The sequence below is a fragment of the Zophobas morio genome, unplaced genomic scaffold, assembly GCF_036711695.1.
Source record: "Zophobas morio isolate AGI-343-1 ecotype UQ-CSIRO unplaced genomic scaffold, CSIRO_AGI_Zmor_V1 ptg000004l, whole genome shotgun sequence".
Taxonomy (NCBI): domain Eukaryota; kingdom Metazoa; phylum Arthropoda; class Insecta; order Coleoptera; family Tenebrionidae; genus Zophobas; species Zophobas morio.
This window is the reverse complement of record NW_026972109.1, coordinates 232,296-250,165: the sequence shown is the minus strand read 5'-3', so window position 1 is coordinate 250,165 and position 17,870 is coordinate 232,296. Positions and strand designations below refer to the sequence as shown.

Sequence of the window (17,870 nt, the reverse complement as noted above, 5' to 3'; positions counted from 1 at the left end):
CAACACTGAAACATAATGGAAGAAATTTTGTACATTAGAAATTATCACTGCGAAGTAATTATATATTACACTTTACAAAGCTTTACAAATTTGGAAAGGCATCTTTTTCTTATCTGAATGCACAGAAGTATGTGATTCCAAAAACTGAGGATTGTGTTTATGTTAATTACTTTGTTTTATAATGTGTATTAGTTTTATTGCCGCAGAATGTATATTACCATCCTTTCAACGATTAAGACTTCTTATTTTTAAAAACTGGTGAGGCAATAAGAAATGAAGTTGCTCGTCTTGGTAAATTTTTAAATAAAAACAAAAAAAAAAGCGTTATTAGTGACGGTGATTTATTTCAGATATTGGTACTCGCTCTAGTCTGTACTTTTACCACCGGATTTTCGTGCAAAAAGTGGAATATACATTGTATTAATAATTTTGAATATCAACTGTGCTTCAAATTTGGACGACGTAGTGTGTTGGTTGGCGAAATCAAAACATGTCCCGCACGAACGATATGCGACGAGAATAATATTTTTCCGTGAGGTTTCCTAATTACGAGTTTATTATTAGTGAAAATCATTTTTTTAATTTTAGTTGTGTGAAAGTGTCGCCGTTGCGAATTCCTGCGATTCAGAGGGAAGTAAGCACTGTGGCCCCAGGTATTTTTAATGTTGTTTGATCGCTACAAATTACAAATTTATTGTTGGATATTGCAGTTACACCTCCCGCGTGTTCTGGTGCTAGCAAATCACCAGCGAGTCAGTGTAATCAATATTATCAGTGTATACCATTTTTATGGTGGTGGGAGCCCAATTTGCAAACTTGTCCATCGGGTTTAGCGTATGATCCGTCCATACAAGATTGTACTTCAGCTGAACTTTTGAACTGTGGGATAGCTACAACTACAATTGCCCCCACGACGCCAGTACCTGGTAAATTACTAGTAAATTACTATTAAATCAACTGATTCTTACATGGAAAGCAATGCATCAAAAAATTATAAATAATTATGGGTGCATGCTTTAACATAAAGACAAATGGAAGCTTTCAAGTATACAAATATTATTAATTATTATATTACTTAATTTCATACTAGTTACTGCGCCACCATGTAGTGGACCAAGTAAAGCCCCCGCGACGTATTGCAACCAGTATTATGAATGCCAACAGACGTTGTGGTGGTGGGCCCCCGTTTTAAAAACTTGTCCGGATGGACAAGCATTTAACGTGGCAATCAGTGATTGCGCACCAGCAACTTCAGCAACGTGCAATTTAATACCAGCGACAACAGTTGTTACATCAAGCCAAACAACAACTATCACGACGGTTCTTACGTCGATTACCGCTGCTCCAACTACAACTACAAATGAACAAATATCCACTACGACTGAGTCAATGAGAAGTACAACCGAACAGGTCGAAACAGAATCCACCACATCTGAATATTTCACAACAACAACAAAACTCGAAACAACAACGGCCACCTCGCCAGATACTACAACGGCTGAAACTTCCACAACAACATCGCTCGAAACAACAACGGCCACATTGCCAGATACCACAACAGCTGAACCTTCTACAACAACAACATTTGAGACGACAACGGCCACACTGCCAGATACCACAACAACAACGCTCGAAACAACAACGGCCACGTCGTCAGATACGACCACAGCGGAACCGTCTACAATAACAACACTCGATACGACAACGGTCACATCGCCAGATACCACAACAACTGAACCTTTCACAACAACGACACTCAAGTCGACCACAGTCACGTTGATAGGTACAAATACACCTGAACTTCCTACAACAACAACAACACTCGATACGACAACGGTCACATCGCCAGATATCACAACAACTGAACCTTTCACAACAACGACACTCAAGTCGACCACAGTCACGTTGATAGGTACAAATACACCTGAACCTCCTACAACAACAACAACACTAGATACGACAACGGTCACATCGCCAGATACCACAACAACTGAACCTTTCACAACAACGACACTCAAGTCGACCACAGTCACGTTGATAGGTACAAATACACCTGAACCTCCTACAACAACAACAACACTAGATAACACAACGGTCACATCGCCAGATACCACAACAACTGAACCTTTCACAACAACGACACTCAAGTCGACCACAGTCACGTTGATAGGTACAAATACACCTGAACCTCCTACAACAACAACAACACTAGATACGACAACGGTCACATCGCCAGATACCACAACAACTGAACCTTTCACAACAACGACACTCAAGTCGACCACAGTCACGTTGATAGGTACAAATACACCTGAACCTCCTACAACAACAACAACACTAGATACGACAACGGTTACATCGCCAGATACCACAACAACTGAACCTTTCACAACAACGACACTCAAGTCGACCACAGTCACGTTGATAGGTACAAATACACCTGAACCTCCTACAACAACAACAACACTAGAAACGACAACGGTCACATCGCCAGATACCACAACAACTGAACCTTCCACAACAACGACACTCAAGTCGACCACAGTCACGCTGATAGATACAAATACACCTGAACCTCCTACAACAACAACAACACTCGATACGACAACGGCCACATCGCCAGATACTACAACGGCTGAACCTTCCACATCAACAACGATCGAAACGACTACGTTCACGTCACCAGAAACGACCACAGCTGAACATTATGCAACAACAACATTCGAGACGACAACGGTCTCATCGCCAGATACCACAACAACTGAACTTTCCACAACTACAACGCTCGAAACAACAACGACCTCCTTGCCAGATACCACAACAGCTGAACCTTCCACAATAACAACACTCGAGACGACAACAGCTACATCGCCAGATACCACAACAACTGAATCTTCCACAACAACAACGCTCGAAACAACAACGGCCACGTCACCAGATACTACCACAGCTGAACTGTCTACAACAACAACACTCGAAACGACAACACCCACATCGCCAGATACCACAACAACTGAACCTACCACAACAACAACGCTCGAAACGACAACGGCCACGTCGCCAGAAACGACCACAGCTGAACCGTCTACAACAACAACGCTCGAAACGACAACGGCCACGTCACCAGATACGACCACAACTGAACCTTCCACAACAACAACGCTCGAAACGACAACGGCCACGTCACCAGATACGACCACAACTGAACTTTCCACAACAACAACGCTCGAGACGACAACACCCACATCGCCAGATACCACAACAACTGAACCTACCACAACAACAACGCTCGAAACGACAACGGCCACGTCACCAGATACTACCACAGCTGAACTGTCTACAACAACAACACTCGAAACGACAACACCCACATCGCCAGATACCACAACAACTGAACCTACCACAACAACAACGCTCGAAACGACAACGGCCACGTCACCAGATACTACCACAGCTGAACTGTCTACAACAACAACACTCGAAACGACAACACCCACATCGCCAGATACCACAACAACTGAACCTACCACAACAACAACGCTCGAAACGACAACGGCCACGTCGCCAGAAACGACCACAGCTGAACCGTCTACAACAACAACACTCGAAACGACAACGGCCACGTCACCAGAAACGACCACAGCTGAACCGTCTACAACAACAACGCTCGAAACGACAACGGCCACGTCACCAGATACGACCACAACTGAACCTTCCACAACAACAACGCTCGAAACGACAACGGCCACGTCGCCAGAAACGACCACAGCTGAACCGTCTACAACAACAACACTCGAAACGACAACGGCCACGTCACCAGAAACGACCACAGCTGAACCGTCTACAACAACAACGCTAGAAACGACAACGGCCACGTCACAAGAAACGACCACAGCTGAACCGTCTACAACAACAACACTCGAAACGACAACGCCCACGTCAACAGAAACGACCACAGCTGAACCGTCTACAACAACAACACTCGAAACGACAACGGCCACGTCACCAGATACGACCACAGTTGAACCTTCCACATCAACAACGCTCGAAACGACAACGGCCACGTCACCAGATACGACCACAACTGAACCATCTACAACAACAACACTCGAAACGACAACGGCCACGTCACCAGATACGACCACAACTGAACCTTCCACAACAACAACGCTCGAAACGACAACGGCCACGTCACCAGATACGACCACAGCTGAACCGTCAACAACAACAACACTCGAAACGACAACGGCCACGTCACCAGATACTACCACAGCTGAACCTACCACAACTACAACACTCGAAACGACAACGGCCACGTCACCAGATACGACCACAACTGAACCTTCCACATCAACAACGCTCGAAACGACAACGGCCACGTCACCAGAAACGACCACAACTGAACCATCTACAACAACAACACTCGAAACGACAACGGCCACGTCACCAGATACGACCACAACTGAACCTTCCACAACAACAACGCTCGAAACGACAACGGCCACGTCACCAGATACTACCACAGCTGAACCTACCACAACTACAACACTCGAAACGACAACGGCCACGTCACCAGATACGACCACAACTGAACCTTCCACATCAACAACGCTCGAAACGACAACGGCCACGTCACCAGATACGACCACAACTGAACCATCTACAACAACAACACTCGAAACGTCAACTGCCACGTCACCAGAAACGACCACAGCTGAACCGTCTACAACAACAACACTCGAAACGACAACACCCACATCGCCAGATACCACAACAACTGAACCAACCACAACAACAACGCTCGAAACGACAACACCCACATCGCCAGATACCACAACAACTGAACCTACCACAACAACAACGCTCGAAACGACAACGGCCACGTCGCCAGAAACGACCACAGCTGAACCGTCTACAACAACAACACTCGAAACGACAACGGCCACGTCACCAGAAACGACCACAGCTGAACCGTCTACAACAACAACGCTCGAAACGACAACGGCCACGTCACCAGATACGACCACAACTGAACCTTCCACAACAACAACGCTCGAAACGACAACGGCCACGTCGCCAGAAACGACCACAGCTGAACCGTCTACAACAACAACACTCGAAACGACAACGGCCACGTCACCAGAAACGACCACAGCTGAACCGTCTACAACAACAACGCTAGAAACGACAACGGCCACGTCACAAGAAACGACCACAGCTGAACCGTCTACAACAACAACACTCGAAACGACAACGCCCACGTCAACAGAAACGACCACAGCTGAACCGTCTACAACAACAACACTCGAAACGACAACGGCCACGTCACCAGATACGACCACAGTTGAACCTTCCACATCAACAACGCTCGAAACGACAACGGCCACGTCACCAGATACGACCACAACTGAACCATCTACAACAACAACACTCGAAACGACAACGGCCACGTCACCAGATACGACCACAACTGAACCTTCCACAACAACAACGCTCGAAACGACAACGGCCACGTCACCAGATACGACCACAGCTGAACCGTCAACAACAACAACACTCGAAACGACAACGGCCACGTCACCAGATACTACCACAGCTGAACCTACCACAACTACAACACTCGAAACGACAACGGCCACGTCACCAGATACGACCACAACTGAACCTTCCACATCAACAACGCTCGAAACGACAACGGCCACGTCACCAGAAACGACCACAACTGAACCATCTACAACAACAACACTCGAAACGACAACGGCCACGTCACCAGATACGACCACAACTGAACCTTCCACAACAACAACGCTCGAAACGACAACGGCCACGTCACCAGATACTACCACAGCTGAACCTACCACAACTACAACACTCGAAACGACAACGGCCACGTCACCAGATACGACCACAACTGAACCTTCCACATCAACAACGCTCGAAACGACAACGGCCACGTCACCAGATACGACCACAACTGAACCATCTACAACAACAACACTCGAAACGTCAACTGCCACGTCACCAGAAACGACCACAGCTGAACCGTCTACAACAACAACACTCGAAACGACAACACCCACATCGCCAGATACCACAACAACTGAACCAACCACAACAACAACGCTCGAAACGACAACACCCACATCGCCAGATACCACAACAACTGAACCTACCACAACAACAACGCTCGAAACGACAACGGCCACGTCGCCAGAAACGACCACAGCTGAACCGTCTACAACAACAACACTCGAAACGACAACGGCCACGTCACCAGAAACGACCACAGCTGAACCGTCTACAACAACAACGCTAGAAACGACAACGGCCACGTCACAAGAAACGACCACAGCTGAACCGTCTACAACAACAACACTCGAAACGACAACACCCACATCGCCAGATACCACAACAACTGAACCTACCACAACAACAACGCTCGAAACGACAACGGCCACGTCGCCAGAAACGACCACAGCTGAACCGTCTACAACAACAACACTCGAAACGACAACGGCCACGTCACCAGAAACGACCACAGCTGAACCGTCTACAACAACAACGCTCGAAACGACAACGGCCACGTCACCAGATACGACCACAACTGAACTTTCCACAACAACAACGCTCGAAACGACAACGGCCACGTCGCCAGAAACGACCACAGCTGAACCGTCTACAACAACAACACTCGAAACGACAACGGCCACGTCACCAGAAACGACCACAGCTGAACCGTCTACAACAACAACGCTAGAAACGACAACGGCCACGTCACAAGAAACGACCACAGCTGAACCGTCTACAACAACAACACTCGAAACGACAACACCCACATCGCCAGATACCACAACAACTGAACCTACCACAACAACAACGCTCGAAACGACAACGGCCACGTCGCCAGAAACGACCACAGCTGAACCGTCTACAACAACAACACTCGAAACGACAACGGCCACGTCACCAGAAACGACCACAGCTGAACCGTCTACAACAACAACGCTCGAAACGACAACGGCCACGTCACCAGATACGACCACAACTGAACCTTCCACAACAACAACGCTCGAAACGACAACGGCCACGTCGCCAGAAACGACCACAGCTGAACCGTCTACAACAACAACACTCGAAACGACAACGGCCACGTCACCAGAAACGACCACAGCTGAACCGTCTACAACAACAACGCTAGAAACGACAACGGCCACGTCACAAGAAACGACCACAGCTGAACCGTCTACAACAACAACACTCGAAACGACAACGGCCACGTCACCAGAAACGACCACAGCTGAACCGTCTACAACAACAACGCTAGAAACGACAACGGCCACGTCACAAGAAACGACCACAGCTGAACCGTCTACAACAACAACACTCGAAACGACAACGCCCACGTCAACAGAAACGACCACAGCTGAACCGTCTACAACAACAACACTCGAAACGACAACGGCCACGTCACCAGATACGACCACAGTTGAACCTTCCACATCAACAACGCTCGAAACGACAACGGCCACGTCACCAGATACGACCACAACTGAACCATCTACAACAACAACACTCGAAACGACAACGGCCACGTCACCAGATACGACCACAACTGAACCTTCCACAACAACAACGCTCGAAACGACAACGGCCACGTCACCAGATACGACCACAGCTGAACCGTCAACAACAACAACACTCGAAACGACAACGGCCACGTCACCAGATACTACCACAGCTGAACCTACCACAACTACAACACTCGAAACGACAACGGCCACGTCACCAGATACGACCACAACTGAACCTTCCACATCAACAACGCTCGAAACGACAACGGCCACGTCACCAGAAACGACCACAACTGAACCATCTACAACAACAACACTCGAAACGACAACGGCCACGTCACCAGATACGACCACAACTGAACCTTCCACAACAACAACGCTCGAAACGACAACGGCCACGTCACCAGATACTACCACAGCTGAACCTACCACAACTACAACACTCGAAACGACAACGGCCACGTCACCAGATACGACCACAACTGAACCTTCCACATCAACAACGCTCGAAACGACAACGGCCACGTCACCAGATACGACCACAACTGAACCATCTACAACAACAACACTCGAAACGTCAACTGCCACGTCACCAGAAACGACCACAGCTGAACCGTCTACAACAACAACACTCGAAACGACAACACCCACATCGCCAGATACCACAACAACTGAACCAACCACAACAACAACGCTCGAAACGACAACACCCACATCGCCAGATACCACAACAACTGAACCTACCACAACAACAACGCTCGAAACGACAACGGCCACGTCGCCAGAAACGACCACAGCTGAACCGTCTACAACAACAACACTCGAAACGACAACGGCCACGTCACCAGAAACGACCACAGCTGAACCGTCTACAACAACAACGCTAGAAACGACAACGGCCACGTCACAAGAAACGACCACAGCTGAACCGTCTACAACAACAACACTCGAAACGACAACACCCACATCGCCAGATACCACAACAACTGAACCTACCACAACAACAACGCTCGAAACGACAACGGCCACGTCGCCAGAAACGACCACAGCTGAACCGTCTACAACAACAACACTCGAAACGACAACGGCCACGTCACCAGAAACGACCACAGCTGAACCGTCTACAACAACAACGCTCGAAACGACAACGGCCACGTCACCAGATACGACCACAACTGAACTTTCCACAACAACAACGCTCGAAACGACAACGGCCACGTCGCCAGAAACGACCACAGCTGAACCGTCTACAACAACAACACTCGAAACGACAACGGCCACGTCACCAGAAACGACCACAGCTGAACCGTCTACAACAACAACGCTAGAAACGACAACGGCCACGTCACAAGAAACGACCACAGCTGAACCGTCTACAACAACAACACTCGAAACGACAACACCCACATCGCCAGATACCACAACAACTGAACCTACCACAACAACAACGCTCGAAACGACAACGGCCACGTCGCCAGAAACGACCACAGCTGAACCGTCTACAACAACAACACTCGAAACGACAACGGCCACGTCACCAGAAACGACCACAGCTGAACCGTCTACAACAACAACGCTCGAAACGACAACGGCCACGTCACCAGATACGACCACAACTGAACCTTCCACAACAACAACGCTCGAAACGACAACGGCCACGTCGCCAGAAACGACCACAGCTGAACCGTCTACAACAACAACACTCGAAACGACAACGGCCACGTCACCAGAAACGACCACAGCTGAACCGTCTACAACAACAACGCTAGAAACGACAACGGCCACGTCACAAGAAACGACCACAGCTGAACCGTCTACAACAACAACACTCGAAACGACAACGGCCACGTCACCAGAAACGACCACAGCTGAACCGTCTACAACAACAACACTCGAAACGACAACGGCCACGTCACCAGATACGACCACAGTTGAACCTTCCACATCAACAACGCTCGAAACGACAACGGCCACGTCACCAGATACGACCACAACTGAACCATCTACAACAACAACACTCGAAACGACAACGGCCACGTCACCAGATACGACCACAACTGAACCTTCCACAACAACAACGCTCGAAACGACAACGGCCACGTCACCAGATACGACCACAGCTGAACCGTCAACAACAACAACACTCGAAACGACAACGGCCACGTCACCAGAAACGACCACAGCTGAACCGTCTACAACAACAACGCTCGAAACGACAACGGCCACGTCACCAGATACGACCACAGCTGAACCGTCAACAACAACAACACTCGAAACCACAACGGCCACGTCACCAGATACTACCACAGCTGAACCTACCACAACTACAACACTCGAAACGACAACGGCCACGTCACCAGATACGACCACAGCTGACCTGTCTACAACAACAACGCTCGAAACGACAACACCCACATCGCCAGATACCACAACAACTGAACCTCCCACAACAACAACGCTCGAAACGACAACGGCCACGTCACCAGAAACGACCACAGCTGAACCGTCTACAACAACAACGCTAGAAACGACAACGGCCACGTCACAAGAAACGACCACAGCTGAACCGTCTACAACAACAACACTCGAAACGACAACGGCCACGTCACCAGAAACGACCACAGCTGAACCGTCTACAACAACAACACTCGAAACGTCAACTGCCACGTCACAAAAAACGACCACAGCTGAACCGTCTACAACAACAACACTCGAAACGACAACGGCCACGTCACCAGAAACGACCACAGCTGAACCGTCTACAACAACAACACTCGAAACGACAACGGCCACGTCACCAGATACTACCACAGCTGAACCTACCACAACTACAACACTCGAAACGACAACGGCCACGTCACCAGATACGACCACAGCTGAACTGTCTACAACAACAACGCTCGAAACGACAACACCTACATCGCCAGATACCACAACAACTGAACCTCCCACAACAACAACGCTCGAAACGACAACGGCCACGTCACCAGAAACGACCACAGCTGAACCGTCTACAACAACAACACTCGAAACGACAACGGCCACGTCATCAGATACGACCACAACTGAACCTTCCACATCAACAACGCTCGAAACGACAACGGCCACCTCACCAGATACGACCACAACTGAACCATCTACAACAACAACACTCGAAACGACAACGGCCACGTCACCAGATACGACCACAACTGAACCTTCCACATCAACAACGCTCGAAACGACAACGGCCACGTCACCAGATACGACCACAACTGAACTGTCTACAACAACAACGCTCGAAACGACAACACCCACATCGCCAGATACCACAACAACTGAACCTCCCACAACAACAACGCTCGAAACGACAACGGCCACGTCACCAGAAACGACCACAGCTGAACCGTCTACAACAACAACGCTCGAAACGACAACGGCCACGTCACCAGATACTACCACAGCTGAACCTACCACAACTACAACACTCGAAACGACAACGGCCACGTCACCAGATACGACCACAGCTGACCTGTCTACAACAACAACGCTCGAAACGACAACACCTACATCGCCAGATACCACAACAACTGAACCTCCCACAACAACAACGCTCGAAACGACAACGGCCACGTCACCAGAAACGACCACAGCTGAACCGTCTACAACAACAACGCTAGAAACGACAACGGCCACGTCACAAGAAACGACCACAGCTGAACCGTCTACAACAACAACACTCGAAACGACAACGGCCACGTCACCAGATACGACCACAACTGAACTTTCCACAACAACAACGCTCGAGACGACAACACCCACATCGCCAGATACCACAACAACTGAAGCTACCACAACAACAACGCTCGAAACGACAACGGCCACGTCACCAGAAACGACCAGAGCTGAGCCGTCTACAACAACAACACTCGAAACGACAACGGCCACGTCAAAAGAAACGACCACAGCTGAACCGTCTACAACAACAACGCTAGAAACGACAACAGCTGAACCGTCTACAACAACAACACTCGAAACGACAACGGCCACGTCACCAGAAACGACCACAGCTGAAGCGTCTACAACAACAACGCTAGAAACGACAACGGCCACGTCACAAGAAACGACCACAGCTGAACCGTCTACAACAACAACACTCGAAACGACAACGGCCACGTCACCAGAAACGACCACAGCTGAACCGTCTACAACAACAACGCTAGAAACGACAACGGCCACGTCACAAGAAACGACCACAGCTGAACCGTCTACAACAACAACACTCGAAACGACAACACCCACATCGCCAGATACCACAACAACTGAACCTACCACAACAACAACGCTCGAAACGACAACGGCCACGTCGCCAGAAACGACCACAGCTGAACTGTCTACAACAACAACACTCGAAACGACAACACCCACATCGCCAGATACCACAACAACTGAACCCACCACAACGACAACGCTCGAAACGACAACGGCCACGTCACCAGATACTACCACAGCTGAACTGTCTACAACAACAACACTCGAAACGACAACACCCACATCGCCAGATACCACAACAACTGAACCTACCACAACAACAACGCTCGAAACGACAACGGCCACGTCGCCAGAAACGACCACAGCTGAACTGTCTACAACAACAACACTCGAAACGACAACACCCACATCGCCAGATACCACAACAACTGAACCCACCACAACGACAACGCTCGAAACGACAACGGCCACGTCACCAGATACTACCACAGCTGAACTGTCTACAACAACAACACTCGAAACGACAACGGCCACGTCAAAAGAAACGACCACAGCTGAACCGTCTACAACAACAACGCTAGAAACGACAACAGCTGAACCGTCCACAACAACAACACTCGAAACGACAACGGCCACGTCACCAGAAACGACCACAGCTGAAGCGTCTACAACAACAACGCTAGAAACGACAACGGCCACGTCACAAGAAACGACCACAGCTGAACCGTCTACAACAACAACACTCGAAACGACAACGGCCACGTCACCAGAAACGACCACAGCTGAACCGTCTACAACAACAACGCTAGAAACGACAACGGCCACGTCACAAGAAACGACCACAGCTGAACCGTCTACAACAACAACACTCGAAACGACAACACCCACATCGCCAGATACCACAACAACTGAACCTACCACAACAACAACGCTCGAAACGACAACGGCCACGTCGCCAGAAACGACCACAGCTGAACTGTCTACAACAACAACACTCGAAACGACAACACCCACATCGCCAGATACCACAACAACTGAACCCACCACAACGACAACGCTCGAAACGACAACGGCCACGTCACCAGATACTACCACAGCTGAACTGTCTACAACAACAACACTCGAAACGACAACACCCACATCGCCAGATACCACAACAACTGAACCTACCACAACAACAACGCTCGAAACGACAACACCCACATCGCCAGATACCACAACAACTGAACCTCCCACAACAACAACGCTCGAAACGACAACGGCCACGTTACCAGATACGACTACAACTGAACCTTCCACAACAACAACGCTCGAGACGACAACACCCACATCGCCATATACTACAACAACTGAAGCTACCACAACAACAACGCTCGAAACGACAACGGCCACGTCACCAGATACGACCACAGCTGAACCGTCTACAACAACAACACTCGAAACGACAACGGCCACGTCACCAGAAGCGACCACAGCTGAAACGTCTACAACAACAACACTCGAAACGACAACGGCCACGTCACCAGATACGACCACAGCTGAACCGTCCACAACAACAACACTCGAAACGACAACGGCCACGTCACCAGATACGACCACAACTGAACCTTCCACAACAACAACGCTCGAAACGACAACGGCCACGTCACCAGATACGACCACAGCTGAACCATCTACAACAACAACACTCGAAACAACAACGGCTACGTCACCAGATACGACCACAACTGAACCGTCTACAACAACAACACTCGAAACGACAACGGCCACGTCACCAGATACGACCACAACTGAACCTTCCACAACAACAACGCTCGAGACGACAACACCCACATCGCCAGATACAACAACTGAAGCTACCACAACAACAACGCTCGAAACGACAACGGTCACGTCACCAGATACGACCACAACTGAACCTTCCACAACAACAACGCTCGAAACAACAACGGCTACGTCACCAGATACGACCACAGCTGAACCGTCTACAACAACATCGCTCGAGACGACAACACCCACATCGCCAGATACCACAACAACTGAAGCCACCACAACAACAACGCTCGAAACGACAACGGCCACGTCACCAGATACGACCACAACTGAACCTTCCATAACAACAACGCTCGAAACAACAACGGCTACGTCACCAGATACGACCACAGCTGAACCGTCTACAACAACAACGCTCGAAACAACAACGGTCACGTCACCAGATACGACCACAGCTGAACCGTCTACAACAACAACACTCGAAACGACAACGGCCACGTCACCAGATACGACCACAACTGAACCTTCCACAACAACAACGCTCGAGACGACAACACCCACATCGCCAGATACAACAACTGAAGCTACCACAACAACAACGCTCGAAACGACAACGGCCACGTCACCAGATACGACCACAGCTGAACCATCTACAACAACAACACTCGAAACAACAACGGCTACGTCACCAGATACGACCACAACTGAACCGTCTACAACAACAACACTCGAAACGACAACGGCCACGTCACCAGATACGACTACAACTGAGCCTTCCACAACAACAACGCTCGAGACGACAACACCCACATCGCCAGATACCACAACAACTGAAGCTATCACAACAACAACGCTCGAAACGACAACGGCCACGTCACCAGAAACGACCACAACTGAACCTTCCACAACAACAACGCTCGAAACAACAACGGCCACGTCACCAGATACGACCACAGCTGAACCGTCTACAACAACAACACTCGAAGCGACAACGACCACGTCACCAGAAACGACCACAGCTGAACCGTCTACAACAACATCGCTCGAGACGACAACACCCACATCGGCAGATACCACAACAACTGAAGCCACCACAACAACAACGCTCGAAACGACAACGGCCACGTCACCAGATACGACCACAACTGAACCTTCCATAACAACAACGCTCGAAACAACAACGGCTACGTCACCAGATACGACCACAGCTGAACCGTCTACAACAACAACGCTCGAAACAACAACGGTCACGTCACCAGATACGACCACAGCTGAACCGTCTACAACAACAACGCTCGAAACAACAACGGTCACGTCACCAGATACGACCACAGCTGAACCGTCTACAACAACAACACTCGAAACGACAACGGCCACGTCACCAGATACGACCACAGCTGAACCGTCTACAACAACAACACTCGAAACGACAACGGTCACGTCACCAGATACGACCACAACTGAACCTTCCACAACAACAACGCTCGAAACGACAACGGCCACGTCACCAGATACGACCACAGCTGAACCGTCTACAACAACATCGCTCGAGACGACAACACCCACATCGCCAGATACCACAACAACTGAAGCCACCACAACAACAACGCTCGAAACGACAACGGCCACGTCACCAGATACGACCACAACTGAACCTTCCATAACAACAACGCTCGAAACAACAACGGCTACGTCACCAGATACGACCACAGCTGAACCGTCTACAACAACAACGCTCGAAACAACAACGGTCACGTCACCAGATACGACCACAACTGAACCTTCCACAACAACAACGCTCGAAACGGCAACGGCCACGTCACCAGATACGACCACAACTGAACCTTCCACAACAACAACGCTCGAGACGACAACACCCACATCGCCAGATACAACAACTGAAGCTACCACAACAACAACGCTCGAAACGACAACGGCCACGTCACCAGAAACGACCACAGCTGAACCGTCTACAACAACAACACTCGAAACGACAACGGTCACGTCACCAGATACGACCACAGCTGAACCGTCTACAACAACAACACTCGAAACGACAACGGTCACGTCACCAGATACGACCACAACTGAACCTTCCACAACAACAACGCTCGAAACGACAACGGCCACGTCACCAGAAGCGACCACAGCTGAACCGTCTACCACAACAACACTCGAGACGACAACGACCACGTTGCCAGATACCACGACAACTGAACCTTCCACAACAACATCACTTGAGACAACAACCGCCACGTCTCTTTACACCACCACAGCTGAACCTTCCACAACAACAACAACGCTCGAGACGACAACGACCTCTTCACCAGAAACAACCACAACTGAACGATTAACAACAACAACAACAAAAACAACAACAACAAAACCGACGACCACCACAACTAAACCGACCACTACGACAACCACTAGCACCACAACAACTACTGCAGCACCAGGTATTTACTTTTTCGTCATTTTAAAATTAGTTCATTGTTCAAAACGTACGTGGCCACTCCTGTTTCATCAAAAGAGGCTCAGTAACATGCTATTCAGAGCTGATGGGAAGCTCCATTCCGCTCGAAAATCTTAAACTGATTTTAAACTTAACATTTCCCATTTTATAGTTACGCCACCCGCTTGCAGCAGTGCTGGCAAATATCCAGGACCAACCTGCAATCAATATTACGAATGTGTACAAGTTTTGTGGTGGTTCAGTCCGCAACTAAAAACGTGCCCTGACGGTCAAGCCTTTGACCGCACTAGTGCGAGCTGCGTCGCTGCAAGTCTTGTTGGTTGCGGCACGACCACTACAACCAAACCAACCACAACTACAACTACAACGACCACCACCAAACCAACCACAACCACAACTACAACTACAACTACCACGACCAAACCAACCACCACAACCACTCGTTCCACGACAACAACAACAGTCGCACCCAGTATGTTATAATATTAATCGATTTTCAGATATCTTTCTCAACAATATACCCATTTATTTCAGTAACCTCACCCACATGTACCGGATCCGCTACATACCCAACTTCTAACTGCACACAATATTACCAGTGCATACCAGTCCTGTGGTGGTGGGACTATCAAGTGCAAACTTGTCCGAGTGGGCAAGCATATGACTCCAGCACTGGCGGATGTTCAGTGGCCGCATGGAACAAATGCTTTATACCTTCAACCACTACGAAGAAACCAACAACAACAACAACAACAACCAAAAAACCGACAACAACAACAACAACCAAAAAACCGACAACAACAACAACAACCACTACTACTACAACGACAAAACCAACAACTACAACAACTCCTACTACGACTACCACGACGAAAAAACCAACTACTACCACAACAACAACTCCAGCGCCAGGTATTTTGCACCGAATTTTCTAATTTTCAGCTGTAATTACTCATTATTGTAGTTACACCACCTACGTGTATACAATCTGGGAAATACCCGGCGCCATCTTGTAACCAGTATTACGACTGCGTGTACGTCATGTGGTGGTGGGAGGCACAACTTACAGATTGCCCATATGGGCAAGCATTTGACCTTAGCATCAACGATTGTTCAACCGCGGCTGGTAGTACGTGCCCAGCCGCTTCTGCAACGACTTTAACAAAACCACCAACTACGACCACAACAACAACAACAACGAAACGTCCCACTACAACAACAACTACAACAACTAAGAGACCAACGACGACGACTACAACAACAACGACAACAACAGCAGCTCCAGGTATTAAATCTAGCTTTCTCATTCACAACATTTGCTACTGAGATTTCTGATTTTAGTTACGCCACCAACGTGTATTCAGACTGGTAATTATCCTGCTTCTGCTTGCAACCAGTACTACCAATGCGTCTACGTCATGTGGTACTGGGAGGCACAGCTCCAAACTTGTCCTTCTGGGCAAGGGTTTGACAAAAATAGCAAGCAGTGTACTACAGCGGCCAACTGTACTTAAAATATGGAAACTGAAACTACAGAATAAATCTAATATATTTTTTTATCACCAACGTGAATCTATATTTATATCAATTTTTCGATAGGGCGATTTAAAAAAAAAATTGTGTTTTGAGGACACCGAGAATCCTTCTGGGACAAAGGTGCTTTATCAAGCTGAATAACGAATTGTTACGAAATTCCAGTTTGTAAATTGAATGTTTTTTATAAATTAATAAATGAAGATTTGTGTTATCGTTATTTATTTGGGGTTATCATTTCTGTGTTGATAATATGACTGTTAACAACT

General features: G+C 48.7%; 1 protein-coding gene across 2 annotated transcripts; it reads left to right on the top strand.

The window, feature by feature from the left end:
- Positions 1 to 180: 180 nt before the first annotated feature.
- Positions 181 to 17,825, top strand: LOC135136449 (mucin-19-like). 2 transcript variants are annotated; one of them, XM_064065723.1, is made up of 10 exons: positions 181 to 291; positions 351 to 532; positions 589 to 653; positions 711 to 926; positions 1,091 to 16,051; positions 16,220 to 16,540; positions 16,603 to 16,980; positions 17,033 to 17,265; positions 17,344 to 17,353; positions 17,410 to 17,825. In XM_064065723.1, the coding sequence occupies exons 1-10, from the start codon at positions 274 to 276 to the stop codon at positions 17,580 to 17,582; spliced, it is 16,557 nt and encodes a 5,518-aa protein (XP_063921793.1). In that variant the 5' UTR covers positions 181 to 273; the 3' UTR covers positions 17,583 to 17,825. The 2 variants fall into 2 exon arrangements, with proteins under 2 accessions (XP_063921793.1, XP_063921785.1); XM_064065715.1 differs by having other exon boundaries at positions 183 to 291; positions 17,033 to 17,353.
- Positions 17,826 to 17,870: the final 45 nt, after the last annotated feature.